Source organism: Halichoeres trimaculatus, unplaced genomic scaffold, assembly GCF_033239565.1.
Source record: "Halichoeres trimaculatus isolate MK-OKI-2021-1 unplaced genomic scaffold, fHalTri1.1 fHalTri1_scaffold_16, whole genome shotgun sequence".
In the NCBI taxonomy this organism is placed as follows: Eukaryota; Metazoa; Chordata; class Actinopteri; order Labriformes; family Labridae; genus Halichoeres; species Halichoeres trimaculatus.
Window position 1 is genome coordinate 18475422 of NW_027437194.1, and position 17596 is coordinate 18493017.

General features: G+C 41.2%; 1 protein-coding gene across 9 annotated transcripts in view; it reads left to right on the forward strand.

Annotated features, from left to right (window-relative positions):
* add1 (adducin 1 (alpha)) overlaps window positions 1–17596 on the forward strand; it is a 35050-nt gene that overhangs the window by 1751 nt on the left and 15703 nt on the right. For 5 of the 9 annotated variants that reach the window (XM_074691100.1, XM_074691101.1, XM_074691096.1 and 2 more), the window contains exons 2-10: window positions 12702–12910; window positions 13444–13606; window positions 13846–13997; window positions 14830–14910; window positions 15010–15159; window positions 15242–15385; window positions 15504–15602; window positions 15893–16066; window positions 16330–16674. In XM_074691100.1, coding sequence (XP_074547201.1) covers window positions 12716–12910; window positions 13444–13606; window positions 13846–13997; window positions 14830–14910; window positions 15010–15159; window positions 15242–15385; window positions 15504–15602; window positions 15893–16066; window positions 16330–16674 — 1503 coding nt within the window. In that variant the 5' untranslated portion in view covers window positions 12702–12715. The remainder of the gene's footprint in view (window positions 1–12701; window positions 12911–13443; window positions 13607–13845; window positions 13998–14829; window positions 14911–15009; window positions 15160–15241; window positions 15386–15503; window positions 15603–15892; window positions 16067–16329; window positions 16675–17596) is intronic. The other 4 variants (XM_074691103.1, XM_074691098.1, XM_074691104.1 and 1 more) reach the window with 1 other exon arrangement.

A 17596-nucleotide genomic window follows, 5' to 3' on the forward strand; every position in this document is an offset into this window, starting at 1 on the left:
TTTCACTCACACCCATGAGGTCACCACAAAACAAGTGAAAATATGCACTAATGTCCTGGTCCTATATTTACCCTGCAGAATGCTGTGCAGATTCTTATTTAAAAGTACATAACAGTGAGGGGTGTGTTGTTTCAGATCTTCCTCCACTATGTCCTGTATGTTATGGTATGGCCTGATAAACACTGAACTACTTACATGCAAACCTAATGCATTGTGTGGGTTGGCTGTGATAGTTAACACTGTTATCATTTGTCCCCCTGATGTTCAAACCGACATACAGTCAGTTCTCTTCATCTTCAGCTTTGACGTCTTCAGACAAAACTTAGATGTAGCTTCTAACTCGCCTAAACCTGCAGAGCATTTAATTAATTCCAGGATGTTGTGTTCCTGGTCTTCTGTTGGCCACTTAATGAATATGTTCTTTTTTATCTCTTGTTTGGTCTCCACCGTCCACCTTACTGTGTTTAACAGCTAAAAGCTAACATTTTCTGTTTGCAATGAAGTTTTAAGCAGGTGGCTGGTTTGCAGCAAGTTTAAAAGCTGAAACAGCTGCTCTGAAATGTTCTGTCTGGCTGCCAAAAAAGAGGCTAACTTGATTGTACAAACAATCTGCAAATGCATTTATTCAAGCTGTGTTTCCACTAAGCAGGCAGATTTAGATCGGTACGGTTTGGTATGGGTTGGCTTGATTAAGCCTGGTCCTGTTGGTGTTTCCACGGCCAACCGTGCCCCCTCGTGGTAGGCGGTGTGTAAGCTGGATGCCGATACCCACATCGGTTAAATAATACCATGACTGAGACAAACCAAACTAGGGATGGGTACCGAATTTCCCTCCTAACAAGTCAAGACCATTTAACGTCTTTCTGGATAAGAGAAAGCGGAATGGAACCATGACTCACTGTTCTGTACAAAACTCCACAATATTGATGGGAGTGGAATTTGGTGACTTAATTTTCTGGAGCACCAGTTATGGATCGCTTGGACTTCACCAACTGCTTTTCCAGAGGGGGTGAATTCACAGATTATCAATATGATGGCTAATTCAACTGGTAGTGTAATTAGAAAGACCTTGAAAATAGCTTTTGGTTATGTTGAATAGGGATTGATTTGAGACTCATATGATTAATTAAGGGCACAAAAATAACTAAAAACATGCTGAGCTTAGCCTCGTTTCCACATGTATTTCAGATGGGCAGGAGAGTCTCAGAGGATATGGGAGACGAAAACAAAAGTGTGATGATGGTGGATGTAGCGACAGAGATTGATGCTATGATGACAGTTTTTGGGTTTATATCCATAAACTTATTATGACCTAAGAGGCCTGCAAAGAATGCCTCTAAAACTGAAACGTGAATTGTGAACAATCTCCTAAAATCTGAAGGTTTTCTGGAAAAAATCAGAGTTGTCTGAGATCACGAAAACTTTTATATCTCAACCTCTGGAGCAGATAGAAACATGAAATCAAAACCATTTGATAGCTTCGAGTTTTAGCTTTTATTTATTGGAACGTCCTTGATTTGCCTCGTGTGTTTCAGTGAATCATAGTGCATATCATTGGTTACGTCTTGAAAACGATGACACTGCCTGAGATAACCTAAATTTTGCATCCAATCATAAAGGTATCAACGTGCAACCTGACTTCTTGCACAAATTTTACCGACGGCTGACAGGAGAAATTTTTGACAAAGTCTTTTTCATGCATGAGGAACTGCTTTGGTGTACATTTTCAGCCAACTGCTGCTGTGAGCACTTCTTAACCTCTCCAAGCATGGTTTCAGTTAGGCATATCCTGCAATACCTGGATGAAAGACCTGAAGACTTTCATCCAGGTATTGGATGAAAGTCTGTCACGATAACAAATTTTGCTGGATGATAATTTTCCAAAATATTATTGCCGATAAACGATATTATTGTCAATATTATTTTGATTTTTTTTTTCAATTTTTTCATTGATGTAATTATGATAAATGGGATAATAAAGTGAGTACACCATATCAAAAGCAAGAAACTTTAATTTCCTAAGAGTATTTAGCTTTAATTAAAAGGTCAGGATCTTTTAAATAAAATAAATTAAACAAAAAATATAATAAATTTAACAAACAAGAAAGAGAAAAAATACAATGAAAATGAAATGGAAAAAAAAACATGTCAATGAAAATAATTAATGCTAATCAAAAACAATAAAACAGAGACCCTGTCTGTAAAGAAAAAACAAAACTTAAAAAAACAACAACAATAAAAACTATAGCCTAAATAAAAGGGAGTTTATACAATTCCTGAATTGTTTGTAACATGTACTTTTTTCCAGTCAATCCGTACTGTCTGTCAAACATTTTTAACATTTCTGGCTTTCAACCGTATTGAAGGGCTGCATTTCTTTGGCAATGTAGCTGTCTTTGAGCGCCCACCATTTGGCGCTTTTATTTCTATTTACTTTGCCGACCAAAAGCCTCAGTAAGAGCGGATTGTCAAAGAACAAGGCTCCGCTGCACCTCCCCTTCTTCTTCTTCGTCGCCACTATTTTCAAACAAATGCGACATATCAGCTCGTTGGTGTTCATGAGCTCACACTTTGTTCATTCTGATAAAAAACTAAATATTCCCACGCTGGGACTGTGGCAGGCGGCTTAAGAACCGTATTTTTCCTGCCATCACTCATATTAGCGTGTGTTTCCTCCTTACCCCTCAGGACGCTCGCTTCAGCTCTCTCCGTGTGTATGCGTGAGCAGCCCCGTCTTCACCCCAAAGATTGCATTTTTGACAGATGCTCACTCTGTTATAAATCTGCTATAGAACCTATGCACCCCGATGTTAGGAAAGATAGACTTAGTGAGCCATCTTCTCATTCAGCCTCTTTGGTCGAAAGAGAGGAGGAAAACAAACATGCACGTGTCAGTTTATCGAGGCTGGCAAACTTACCAAGGACGTTTTTATTTATCGTTCGGTTAGTTGATTTATTGATTATCGTGACAGGCCTAATACAGCGTGTCAAAAAAGATTTATTTTGATTACCATGTGGTGTGAATAATCATTGTAAGGAGGATTATTGCACAAGCTGAAGCTGAGAAAAACTTAAAATGATCCTCCTCATCTAAGTGCTGTAGTTTCAGCTGTGAGCACAGTATGTTTTCTCTTGATCTGTTGCCTCCTCACTTTTGTAAACCCTGTGTTTAAGTGTGTCTGCTGTTAGCTCACAACAACACAGCACGACTTCTCTGTGCATGTCAATTACTTGCGGGTGCATCAGGCCGTTGAGAGGGCAGTGCTGAAATGTCATCTAATGCATTCCTAGCAGTCAGAGTAGTTAGGGTGTCCGTGCACTCAGAGCAGTTGCTGGTGGAGTTGGAGTCCTCAGTAATGACAGGCATCCTGCTCAAAGATATAAAGAGCCTTGTCTCAATGTTGAACTGTACACAAGCACACAAGCACACACACACTAAATGGAAAGACCAGCAGGACTCTTGAGGCTGTTTTTTCTTACACCATAATGATGCTTTCTCACTCCTGTTGGTCGATTGGCACATTTTTGGAACAAACTAAATGGATCTTTTTCTTTTTCAGTCGGGGCTTAGTCATGCTGACAATGTGATTTCAGCACAAGCCTCTTCAGTCAGTATTAATACATTGAAATGCATACAAAATATAAACCAGGCGCTTTTAAATGACTTAAAGTATATTATTTTTTCCCTTTTGGGCTCTATTTTGGTCACTCTAAGAATTTGTCCAAACAGACAGATTTAACATCCTCTCTGTTACTCCAGACAGCACTGATCACACTGGGATGACGGAGAAAGTTTTGTAACAGCTCTTCTGTTTTCATCCTCAGGCTGCCGTTGCCTTCGTCACCATTTGCAGACGTTCCAAATGTTCCTTCTCACACATATTTTAGCATGCCGTAAGATTCATCATAACATTTTCCAGTTGCTTAGAAACACTTGTAGATGCATCCACACAGGGTTATCCACATGCGCGGTTAAATGGTGACAAAGAGGTGACAGGTTTAGCTGTACACAAGCTGTGTGACTGTTGTTAAGCTGCGAGGAGAAGCTAAAAGACACTGTGACACCTTGCCGTCAGCAAAAGTAGGTCGTCTTTATGAAAAGTCAAATCTTCATGAAAGTTTTTTTATGCAAGCTGAGGTCATGGCTCTCACGCACAGGTCCGCGGGGTCTTAAAAAGTATTAAAAGTTGACAAACTAGTTGTGGGAAAATTAAGGCCCTTAAAAAGGATTAAAAAGTCTTAATCGTAATGTTATGAGATATTACATTTTATTGGTGTTCAAGCTTTGACTCCAAACGTATCCATGAATATTTATTTTCCTGCTTGCGACTGTTACAAACTAACCTGACCAGACAGACAGTTCGATATATCTGCCACGGAAATAGTCCATCTGGTTTGAAAATGTTTTCAGGGTCTGAATCTTCAAAAATAACCATGATCACGATCATTCTGCTCATCACACTCATCACAGACCAGCGTGAGGATCTAGAAAAAGCTTTAGCATCTCAAAATATTTCACTCAAGATCATAAGAGTTTCTCAAGCCTCCTGAAAAAAATTCTCAGACTTTTGATGACCTGGGATCTTGGATTCTTAAGATTTAGAGAAAGCTTCCCCTGATCTCGGTTGTTTTGGAACAATTTTTCTTTGTTCAAATCACCTTTTTACCGGAAACAACGCGACGAGATAAGGTATTTATCAATACAGTTACGTAGCGCTGTTGTTTGAGACGTGACAACGAGCAAAGTTGTAATTTTGTGAGGCACAAGCTATACGTAGCGCTAGCAGCCCAACATATCCAAAGGCTAATGTGACAACAAACTCAGTTTGTACAGTAGTTTAGAAGCCGTCCGTATGTAACACTGATAAAAAGCAAATAACACAATCTCAAATTTTGACAATGATGAAAAAAATTCTTGTTCTCTTCTGCAAGGTGGTCTTGAATAACTGCTGTTACTCTTTGTGGAAATGGGAATGTCAATTAACTGCCTTTAGTTTCATTTAAGCTTTCAAGCTTGAGTCCTTCTCAGTTTACCTCATTTATATTAAAATGCAAACTACAACCGTCAAAGACTGGTTGCTAACAACGGCTTAAAGTTGCGATAAGGTCTTTTTGAAAGGTTTTTAATAAAGTCTTTAAAAGGTATTGAATTTAACCTCAGGATTTTAGCCTATACCCTGTAATATCAGTATCGAACGTCTTATTTGGTAGTAGCATTAGCCACATGCATGACTGCCAAAATTGGCCAATTAACTCACTGCACCATGATAGCGAGGCAGGTGCAGAACGCCAAATGTTCAAATCCAGGAAAACCTATCCAACTGTTTTTAATTGTGCTCTACTCCACATAAACAGTGATAAACATGAAAAACTCTGTGTCTCCAGAATTTTAATTTGCTCAACTCTGCCATACTTTTCCAAAAGATTCATTCAGTCCCTAAATACCTGTTCTCTTTGCATATTTCATCTTAGATGGCAACATATGAGCACAGTGTTCGACATCTGTGAAACAGCCTAACACGCGCTGCAATCCTGATGTTGGCGCCTGTAATGGTCAAATCTACCGCCATTAAATTAAATGCTCTTTTGGGCGTTAGCCTGGCTCATGCAATCCACTAATTGTTTCTTTTTTCACTGCTGGTACAGTTGGTCTGTTTTCATTACTTATAGCTGACTGTGCATACAGGCTGCAATCCCAACCATCCTATCTTCACTACATACAGCTGTGTGCTTTGTTTCGCTCATAGCAGGACCAAGAAAGAGGCCTGGCTCCGCCTTAATGCTGCTCTGTTGTTGTAGTCAAGTTAAATACCACCTGGTTTGAAAGTCAGCAGATGTTTCAATATGATTTTAGAGCTTGACTTCCTGTCCCGCCCAGTGTGCTCTGTGCAAATTGATGCGTTGTTGCTCTGATATCCGGTAAAACAGAGGACCCGTGTGTCTGATCTGGACGACTTTGACCTGCCTGAGCTGAAGAGCTGAGATGTAGCAGAAACCAAAAGAAGGATCTGGTGTGATTTCACCATCAGAGCTGCTGTGTCCTCCAGATCATGTTGGGTGGTGCATGAGTTTCAGCTCCCAACACATCCATGGTCATTACTCAGTTTTGGTGAAGCACTACCCAGTACACATTCAGTGAGTGGAGAATGGGTGCAGCTCTTGGGTGAATGTGCTTTAACAGACACAAATCATTACATAGTGTTCCTTAAATACAGTCCCTGTATTTTGTAATGATGAGTTTATACAGATACAGATGAAGCAGGTGAAAACAGCCAGCACTCTGAGGTGGCTCTGATTTGTCCTGACTTTTTAGAGCAGTGACTCATTGAGAGATGCACAGTGACATGTGCTTTGGATTTACTGTGGCGCTTCAACAAAAGGATTTAGTGACATCTTGATACAGAAACAATCATTTTATAAATAGGGAAAAAATGTAATTTCTTTGCATATTTCAGTGAGCTCTGTTTTTGTTATGTAATAACATTTTGATTCCAACTTGACATCATCTCAATCCTTGAAATAGGCACAAAACCTGGATTATAAGTCATATCAGGAAGACCTAACAGCAAAATCGCCATTTTTTATGATTTGGAATGAAGTGAAAAACAAGAAATAAGTGTCAGCCCAAAATAGCGTTCACTTTCACAACAGACAAAAGGCTGGATGTGTTGAACATGGATGTTTGTTATGAGTAACACAAACTCTCTGCTCTTTTGCATATCACACTTTTATTGGCTTTACAAAAGCTACAAATTTAAGCCGTTTTAAGAATAAAAAAGAAAATGGATAAAATTCTGTCTTTGTTCCCTTAGTCAAGCATCAAGCCGTCTGAAAACGACCTGCAGGTTAAAATCCGTCTCTCTGTCTTCCCCACATGTTTTGATTCTGATGTAAAACGAGTCTGAGGGTGTGCGTCTTGTGACATGGACTGGCTTGCACAGTGATGCAGCCCTTCAGCTGCTCTTACATAACAGTAATCTGTAAAGGCTGTCCTGCGTTTCCATGGCGATGTGTTGGGTTGCCATAGCAATTGCACTCTCAACAGGAGTGGAGGCTAGGCGAGCCCCTGCACCCACATATCTGAGGAGAGATAAGATCCAAAGGGAGGGGTGGCTGTGAGATGACAACATTCTGCTCGGATGGAGACACTTCCTGCCTTTGCCGCCGTCGTTCTTGCTTCATTGTTGACAAGTGATAAACAACTGTGTGGTTGTATCAGTGTAGTTCTGTACAGCTGGAGGATTTTAGCTGACATTTGGAGCCCCTCAGAGTGCAGCAGGAAATGGATCTCCTTGTAAAGGCAGTTTAATTTACCTGTTTTACTCTGCACTCACTCGTATCTCTTTGTGTTTGCTCTGACATTTCAATGGTTCAGCTACAGAGATAATTTCAGCACATCATCCCAAGCTTTCTAACACTCTTCCCTTTCCTCTAAAAATACTTGTAGTGATGCTCATGGTTCAGTCTCTGTTTATGCAGGCGTTAGCAGATTTTGTGTTTGTGTGCACTGCAGAGCAGGATTCTGATGCAGCTTACAGACCATCTTTCAGATCAGCTGACACATTTCCTGCAGAGTTTTAGGGATTTGAAAACCTTTTTGATTATTTTCACCCTTCCCTCGAAATGATCTTGAAGCCAAGTACCCCTTTGAAAACATGCACAATAAGGAGTTTTTTTTTAATTGATTCTGGTGTTATTAAAGAGGCGGTGTTGTGCTCTGGTAGAAGCTTTACAGGATTTACAGCTCAAAAAAACCCCCAATTCAGCTCACACTGGTGTTTTAGAAAACTGTTACTTCAGCCTCTGCCTGAAACACATCGTTTTAACTGCTGTCACTTTAACCCATATAGATTGGTTAGAAACACTGACGTGTGTATCTTTAAGGCCTTATGCAACATACACACTTTTATCCCTTTTTAGACCAGATGCAATGTGTAGGTCATTTCAGAAGGTGTCATCCTTCTCGGCTGTCGAAAAATCAAGAAAGACGAATTAACACAAAATTTCCACTCCCTCCGTGCAAAAACAGAAAAAAATAACGAAACATGGACGTCATTCCCTTCACGTGTACTTTGGTGAATCACATGTCTTCAAAAAAATTACACCATCTAAAAAACCTACACAATGGACCCAGCCTTGAAAGTAGAAATGCGCATTCTGTCTAAATTGGTGAAGACCCCAGCTCCACAAACCTCCTTACCTCTGATTGGCCAGTTTGGGGCAGAGCTTTATGGGCTGACTTTGATGTTTGAGGTCCGTCCCTGCAGTCACAAATAGGGATGGGTACCTAAAGCCGCGTTTCCACCAAGCAGATCGGTTCGGTTCGTCTTGGTATGGCGCGCTTTTTGATTGGTCAAAAGAATCGTCACTTACCCCGACAGCGGCTGCATTTCTCCTGGTGGCTCACAGACTTCTCTGAAACAAAGCTTGATTGCACTTTGTAACAGAGAGCTACATGCCAATCACAGAGAGGACAAAATGCTACATGTCTTCCGTCCGTGCTCTTTGTTTACTGTGTCGCATTTTTCTTCTTTGTTGGATTTGTTAGCGGGGTAAGCTGCTACGGCGTCGCGCTATTGTTTAACAGCTGTAGCTTTCAGCATACGGCTTACACGCCGCCCACCACGAGAGGGCACAGTTTGCTGTGGGAACACAAACGGTATCAGGCTTAACTGTACCAAACCGACCCAAACCGTACTGAACCGACCCGAAATGCTTGGTGGAAACGCAGCTTTACACACTTGAAATGATACGGTACCGAAGCCCGGTACTTGGCAATCGGTACCGGTACTCAACGGTACCAATTTTTGGGACTTTTTTTGTGTTTATGTGGTAAAAAATAACAATTTGTTTAGTAATAAAATATACATTTTTTCAACTTAACATATTTATTCGTTAATATGTAATCTTGCAATGCTGTGTTCATGTCCAGCATAGAAAATCACCTACTCTTCCACACCCTCACAGTCACAAGGATGTGTTTAGGTACCTAAACACGGTACCTTTTGATTTTACGTGAATCGGTACCCGGTACTTTTGACAGAATTCGGTCGGTACCCATCCCTAGTCACAAAGTCGTTAAGTGATTCTTACGTGATGACATCATCATTTGAGCAAGGCTCTTGAAGATCCTGTATTGTTAATAGAACAAACTGTTTTTAGTTGTTTACAGACATTCAAGGATTTCTAAATGTACGCATGTCTAGTGTGATTGTCCAGTATTGTTACTTAGTTTTTTCCTTTAGTTCAATATTTTTTTTATAAAACCAGGCTCATTGGTTTTTAATCAAAGAAGGATTCACTTTATAAAGTCTACCACTCTTTCTTTCAGACAGAATCCTAAACAAGCATATTTTCCTTTGTCTTCTGTCTTAAGTACAGCGTGACTGCTGACTCCCTCAGGCTTTTGTCTCTTGAATTAAGTTGCCTCATTGTCAGTTGACATGCTTGATTTGTCATGTTGTCTCTAGCAGCAAACATGAGCTGTAAAGGCGAGTGAGACTGAAGCGAATGAGATCAGACTGACAGTCCAATTCGATGACCCCTCTGTGAACCAGACGGACGGGGCGGAGCTGCAGCATCTACGCCAGGGTCAGCTTTTAGACCAACTCATAAAAACTCTTTGTAAACTAACAGAGTGTGGCTCCAGCTTTGTGTGATGTTATTTTTCCGGCATCAACAATCTGTGTCTAGGTTGTTATTTTCAGTGCACAGAGATAAAGTTGTATTAATGACAGGCCAGGGCCTGGAGCTCCCTGTGTCTCTAATGAGAGCATTTGGAGCCAGAGCTAATTGCTGATGTCCTTATTCTCCTGTCAATAACTGATGTCCTGATCTGAAAAGTGAGAGGGAACAACAGTTTTCCTCCAGGAGAGTTGACGAGGAGTAAGCAGCTTGTTTTTTTCTCAGCCCTCAATGAAAAACCAGTTAAATGATTAGGAGAAGAGAAGATTTTGTTTTTGAAAATGAAAAAAAAAAATGCAGCATTTCACATCAGGAGGCCAATCACGAAAGTCGTCAGGCCTTTTTGGATTTGTGGCTTAAAACTTCAATCGCATGTATTCAAAATTTTGTAAAAAAAAAAAAAAAAAACAGCTTTTAATTGCTGATAATTGTTTTCAAGATGAGTATTTTTTCATATGTATATCAGTTAAAAAAAACTATTGAGGAGATCTGGCGAATGCTAATTAGCTTGCTGATGTTTTCTTTCCTCTTTTTTCCGCATTTCTCTTCCTTCTTTCTTATTTATGTATTTTCCTCCTTTTGGCATACCAAAAAACCTCATAACCCATATCTAAATAAAACCAACTTCTTTTTAAAGGAACTAGCCTAGTTTTGCGAGTTTTGACTTTGTTTAGTTTGACGAGCTAAGATCATAGCCGCAACTATGTTTTGAATCACATTGGACACTCTCACTTTTTTGCTTCTAGTTTTGCACAGATGTGATTATTCGTAAAGAAAAAACAAACAGGGGGCTCTGTATTATATCCATTACAGTAACTCGTTTCACTGAGCCTGCCTGAAAACATCAAGCTGTTTAATTTATTTCAACTTCATCTCCCCATTCATTGCTACCATGCTGTGATACTTTAATTTCCTTCCATTTAGAGAGGATTTAGACGACACAATGTTGGCCCAGAATTAGTCAGCCAGCATAAACAAAACACAAAAACCCTCAATTGGAGCAGGTGACCTGAGATCTGTAAAAATGTCGGGTTTGATGCTGTGGAAAATCTCCAGACGTCTGATAAAAGCGGACAGAAACAGAGCGGGGCTCTGTGGACGCTCAGTGTGATACTGGATGCTTTGGGTTTGGTCTGCAGTTGTCATGGTGGGTTTGGCTGCACATTTGTATTGATGTGGTCTAATGGGCTGCATCACTTTCTGCCAGAGCTTCCCCTATTACCCATGCATGCACTCTCTCCCTCTCTCACACACACACACACACCCATACACACACACTTCCTTATGCTGAGAAGTCGGGACGTGTCCTTCAGAGTCAGGGCCTGAGACAACTGTGCTGTGACGGACAAGTAGAAGCTTTTTATCCACACATACACTCAGCCAGCTGGATGGATCTATAGGAAATTTGTCAGTAATCCCTCCTTAGTGTTGTCAATTGAAAGGGACACATTCAGTATAAGCTTTGTAGGCTATTGGTGCTGAAGTATGTTACTAAATGCTATCCTGTACGTGGTGATGATTAAAAAATCTCACTTTCCTCTGGGCTGCTTTGACGGTTAAGTGACGTTGTGATTGCAGGAAACACACTGTGAAAATCAATAAAATTCCCTTGAGCTGGGAAGTGTGGTTACATGATCTGAACAGGAAGTTGAGTAAAGTGCGTGACTGTGATTGGCTTCTAGTGAAAGAAGAAAGTAGGCATCGTGAAATGCTTTCCAAAATCCAAAAGTGTCTAAAATGTCATTTTCATCCATTGTTGTGAACATATACACAAAATAGGAGTCATGTGTGTATAAAATCATACAAAGACTAGAAAAGCACTCAGAGAGCACAGACCTCCAACAAGCATGTTGTGATTGTCACACAACACTTAAGTCCTACTTTAATGTTATACTCTCTTTCAGCCGACTGTCTGCTACAGTTTGGTGTTAGTTGCAGGTTTGTACAATAATTTGTTTCCTGACAGTGTTGAAAATGTTGACGACCAAGTACATATTTCATACTCTGGATCTTAGGCCTGAACCATACGTATATGGATATATTCCTAAACGCACATTTTTCTGTCCGATTGGGCCTCTCAATCACACGAACTCGACAATTTCTCCCACATAAACAGAGATTTTTAAAAATGGATAAAAAAGTGAAGAAATAAAAAAAATATCCGGCTGAGTGGATCCGTGTAGCGGTGTTAAACGGAGCTGGTGTTGACGCGATGATGTCAAGCGCCTAGCAACAAGTCACTGTAGCAACGGTTAATATCCTGTGTTTGACTCTGCATGCTCCTAACGTTCTTCTTCTATGGTTTTCACATTTTGCTAACCTGCCACTTGTCGGCCAGGCATGGCATTGCAGGCTTCAGGGGCAGTCGTTTTCAGTTTTGCCTCTTCGTATGGACAGAGATATTTCTGTGGTGTGGACGGAGATTTTTTTTTAAACGTGGACAAAGATATCTGATCAAAAAAATATCCATATACGTGTGGTTCAGGCCTTAGTATCCAGAATATCGTCAGGATCTGGATCGTTCTTTTACATCAGTCAGAAATTATGATGACCTTGTCTTGTATTGTTTTGCAAAGCAATCCGACCATTTATCGTGGAGTTATATACACATATGGTGAAAACAGCCCTATCTCACAATGATAAAGAATCCTTTAAAAGAATCCTGGATCCAGACTATTATCCAGATCACCTCCAAAATTTAATCACTTCTTCCTTATCCCATTTTAAACATTTCCTGTAAATTGCATTCAGATTCGTTGGTGACTTATTGAGTTAGGTTGTTCACAAACAAACGAACAAACACACAAAGTCGCCCAAAAACATAATGTCTTTGGCGGAGGTAAAAATGCATCAAGCTCTGCTACTGACAGCAGCAGACTCAGATACGAAAATGAAAACCCCGCTGACATTCATCACACACAGTCTCAAGCATCATCCTGAGGGAAACACGATGACTAAGTGATTTTGAACCATTAGAAAAGGGTAAAATATTGATCTTTAGTACTTCCTGTGTGCAGGAGGCCAGGCCAAGATGAACGGCGAGTCAGGTGCCGGAGTGGTGACAGCCCCCCCTCCCACCACAGCCCCACACAAGGAGCGGTACTTTGACCGGGTGGATGAGAGCAGCCCGGAGTACCAGAGGGAGAGAAACATGGCTCCTGACCTGCGACAGGACTTCAACATGATGGAGCAGAGGAAGAGGGTCTCCATGATCCTACAGAGCCCGGTCAGTATGCACGGTCATAGCACATTCATGGAAACTTAGCACAAAAAGTAAAGACATTTATTCTTCTTGGTGGAAAGTATCATCCTGTTGAAAAGCCTGTTAATTTCCTGTTGAGAACATTTGGCAAATTTGTCTTGAGTGCACCCAAAATAATCCACTCAACACAAACTGCTTTTCTTTCTCTGCTGAGTTCAGATGTAGAAACAGATTCAGCTACATTCTCTGTTTATTACAGGTAAATACTCAGGGAACAAACCAGTTTATAAAATGTGAATAACCTTCTTTAGCATACATGCAGCAGCCCTCTCAATATCACATGATGGATCCAGTTTATTCCTCATCAACAGAGAGTCTGTGATCAGCTGAATGCCCAACACAGTGAACAGCACTGTTAAAAAATCCATTATATTTATGTTAAGCCCTGAAGAAGTCTCAGAATGAGGCTTTAAAGAGGATCTTATGTAGAGAGCACATCAGTGATTCACGATCCTTCCTCTTCCCTGACTTTGAATCTGTTATTTTTTACCCTGCAGGCATTCTGCGACGAGCTGGAGACAATGATCCAGGATCAGCTGAAAAAGGGGAAGACGCCCACCAGCCTGTTGGCGCTGCAGCAGATCGCAGACTTCATGACCACCAGCATGCCCTCCATGTACCCAGCTGCACCACAAGGAGGCATGGCAGCACTCAACATGAGTAAGCAGAATGATTGTGTGACTTTTTAACCCCACCACTGCTTTGTTTTTGCTCATGATGAGTAATGAAGTGTACAAACCCCACCTAGTGTTTTGTTTTACAATGAAGCTTTTTTTCATGTTTTGTAAATATCTGCCTGGTGGTGTTCTTTTTCTTTCTTTAGCAGAGTTATTTCTCAGCCTTTCATGTGGCCTCATCCAGTCTTAATAAATATCTGACCCCGTCTCCTCCTCTCACAGGTCTGGGTATGGTGACTCCAGTTAACGACCTTCGTGGATCAGACTCCATTTCCTACGACAAGGGCGAGAAGCTGCTTCGCTGCAAGCTGGCGGCGTTTTATCGGCTCACTGACCTCTTCGGCTGGTCGGAGCTCATCTACAACCACCTCACAGTAAGACTTATGATGGGATCTGATGCATAACCCAACCTTTCTGTCATCTAAAAGAGAGAGTAGATTTTAAGGGATTTAGAAAGAGCTGAGGCAAATAGTTTCTGCAGTAGTTGAGAAGAGCTGCCTGAAATTATCTCCTTACAATTTCAAGAGCTCATCAATCAATCAGACTTTATTTGTATGGGACTTTTCATACACGATACACAAGGAACATGAAGTGCTGTACGCAGAGAAAGCTAGGCAAAGCACAGCAAAAAGAAGCTGGAGCATGCAGTTTTTTTCTTAGTTTCACTTATTTTTAACCTCAGGGTATTCAAAAAGTATCACACTTAGGAGATCCTGTACTCTTCTAAAAAAGGAAACAAACAAAACAAGTCCAGAGGTCTTTTGTATGTATGAGTTCTTTGTGAGTATGCAATTTGGTTTTCAAGGGTGGAAAAAAAGTTTTGAAGAATTATCTTTGTCTCCTCTCAGCGAAAACTGTAGAAAAAAACTTTCAGGGAAGTTTTAAGTGGTTTATATCTTGACAACTTAACCCAGTTTTACTGATATAGCACCGTTTCTATGCTAAAGCAAGAAGTCTGTAGTGCTTCACAACAAGAAAACTTAAAAACACAATACAGTAGAATGCAAAAATAGAGGTCAGAGTTCAGGGGCAGAAAAACAGAAAGTTCTGGCAAAATAATTGTAAAATAAATAAATAAATAAATAGAATAAAGAAATTGGATGTAAAATCATGAATTCCTGAGTTATTCTGGTTGCCATGCTAGCTGTCATTTGCTGTCATCCTCATGTTTGGCTGTAATCAAATGTGACTGTCTGATTTTTCTAGGTCAGGGTGAACTCAGACCAGGAGCGCTTCCTTATTGTCCCTTTTGGACTCCTGTACAGCGAAGTCACTGCTTCCAGTCTGGTGAGATTCTGTCCTCGTGTTTACTTGTGCTGCATGTCTTTTTAATGCAACTTCTCCACCAGTGAGTTGAAAACCTTTAGTGTCTCCCTCACTCTGCAGGTGAAGATAAACCTTCAGGGTGAGATTGTGGATCGGGGAAGCACCAATCTGGGAGTCAACCAGGCCGGCTTCACTTTGCACTCTGCTATCTATGCTGCACGGCCTGATGTGAAGTGTATTGTGCATATACACACACCTGCAGGTGCTGCGGTAAGTGAACTGTAAATAAAGCGTCATAAACAGTGATGTAACTGGATAGTTTTACACTTATGTTATTTGTTTTTGGGTGCAGGTGTCTGCCATGAAATGTGGTCTGTTGCCGATCTCTCCTGAGGCGCTGTCTCTGGGGGAGGTCTCCTACCATGACTACCACGGCATACTGGTGGATGAGGAGGAAAGCACTCTTATACAGAAGAACCTTGGATCAAACAGCAAGGTAATAACACACCTTATCCGTGTGTGCATAACAATATATTCACAGAAAATGTTACTTTGATCTGTAAAAGAAAATACTTTAAGAAATTTTTAACAATTTCTTCTTCTCTTCGTCTCAGGTGCTCATCCTTAGGAACCACGGCTTGGTGTCTGTTGGTGAAACAGTGGAGGAAGCTTTTTATTACATCCACAATCTTGTCACCGCCTGTGAGATCCAGGTAGGACACACACTGAGCAGATTCTCTCGGAAATCCTCACATTAGTCGATGAACATTCAATTAACAGAGAGTTTTCCATTTTGAGTTTATTTAAAGGATCACGTTTGTCTACATTACCATAACTATTGTCTTTGTCCTCTTCTGTCTCCATATTTTTATACATGTTCATCCGTCCTCATGTAAATGTTATTTCATGTGCGTCACGTTTGTCGTCATGTCCACTTTTTATTTTCTACCTGGATCCTGTCCGTGGGTTTCTGTCTCTACCTACCCACCTAAATCTCTTTTAGGTGCGAACACTGGCCAGCGCTGGAGGGCCGGACAATCTGGTGATGCTGGACCCAGGGAAGTACAAGGCACGCCCACGGGTGCCAGAACCAGCTGGTGACGGGTCGTCAGCACACCCTAAGTGGCAAGTCGGGGAGCAGGAGTATGAGGCTCTCATGAGGATGCTCGACAACTTGGTGAGGAGGGAGACAGCAGTGTTACATGCTGCGGAAACATGAGTAAACTCCATTAGGGGGCAATGTGAGGGAAATATGACAGTATTTTATTTGGGCAGGATACGATCCAAATTTTATTATGATGTTTTTAAGACTGCTTTGACCTGAAAACAACATTTTAGCCCAGGATTTTTTTTATCCTGCAGTCTTAACTGTTTTTTATAAAGATTTATAAAACTTTCCTAACCAAAGTTTTTCTTCTTGTTTGTGTTTGTCGCCTCCAGGGCTACAGGACGGGCTACCCTTACCGCTGCCCGGCCCTGCGAGACAAAGGTAAAAAGTACAGTGATGCAGAGTCCTCCTCCCATGGTGGTTACTCATACGGCGAGGACAGTGACTCAGGCGCTCGCTCCCCGCTGAAACACAGCTTCCAGCGCGGCCAGCGTGACAAGACCCGCTGGGTCAATGCCAGCGGCCGGCCTGACGAGCCCTACGAGGACGGGCCCGACGGCAGCAGCCCCAAGTCGAAGCCTAAGGTGTGGACGAACATAACACACGATCACGTCAAACCCTTGCTGCAGTCTCTCTCGTCTGGTGTCTGCGTGCCAAGCTGTATAACCAACTGCTTGGTCTGTGCCTACCTTATTGTTCATAGTATAGAATTTACAGCTACCTTGTTATAGAAACAGGTAGGTGGTCGGCATCCTGAGGGGGAAAGGAGGAGTAAAAGATCATTGAGCTATCATTACTAACTTGTAGTTCAAAGAGGGAAGTGAGTACAGCCATACTTCTCTGAGTGTTTTGGCTTTTCAGGCTCACTGTCTGTAATTTAAGATGCTCTAATAACCCACCTTCTGATGCAGCCAGCTCTGCTCTGTTAATCACTCTGCAGCACAGCTGTGATTACTCTGTTGATTCATTCCTTCTTGTTCTCTTTCTGGTCTCCTCCTGCTTCATGATGCCGGGCCAGCTGCCTCCCAGCATGCCCCACTGCATGTGTAGTCGTGAAATGCATTGTTGGTGTTGATGTTTTTCCCAGAGGAGCGAGCAGCAGGGGTGTGGCATGAATCCTCAAGTGGGCAGGTGGAGGTGGCAGACAGGGTGAAGGCTACCCTGAAATACACGTCGTCTTTTTCTTTGCATCTTGAAGTGAAATTTTTCAACTGTGGCTTAACAAATAGAGAAAAGTGAAGAAAAAGTAGCTTAAGGGTTTTAGTTGATGAAGATTAAAATCTAAGCTCTAGTTACTCACAAAGAACATATTTACTTGCCTGGATTATTAAAAAAAAGAAAAGTGCATGTCTCCTAAGAAAAAGATTATAGAGCGCTTATGACAGCAGATACAGAAGCTGAAAGTGAAAATGAATTCCTTCCTCTATCTTTCAATCAGCTTTAACTGCTCCTTGATGAATGCTTCTCTGTCCTGTATCATTTTAATTGTCTAGGTTTTGGTTTCACTTTGTTCTGATTGAAACCCTGCATGAGTGAGTTGTTATGGAAAAAAAGGAACAGAAAAAAAAGCATCCACTGAATCTGATCTGACTTTTAAAT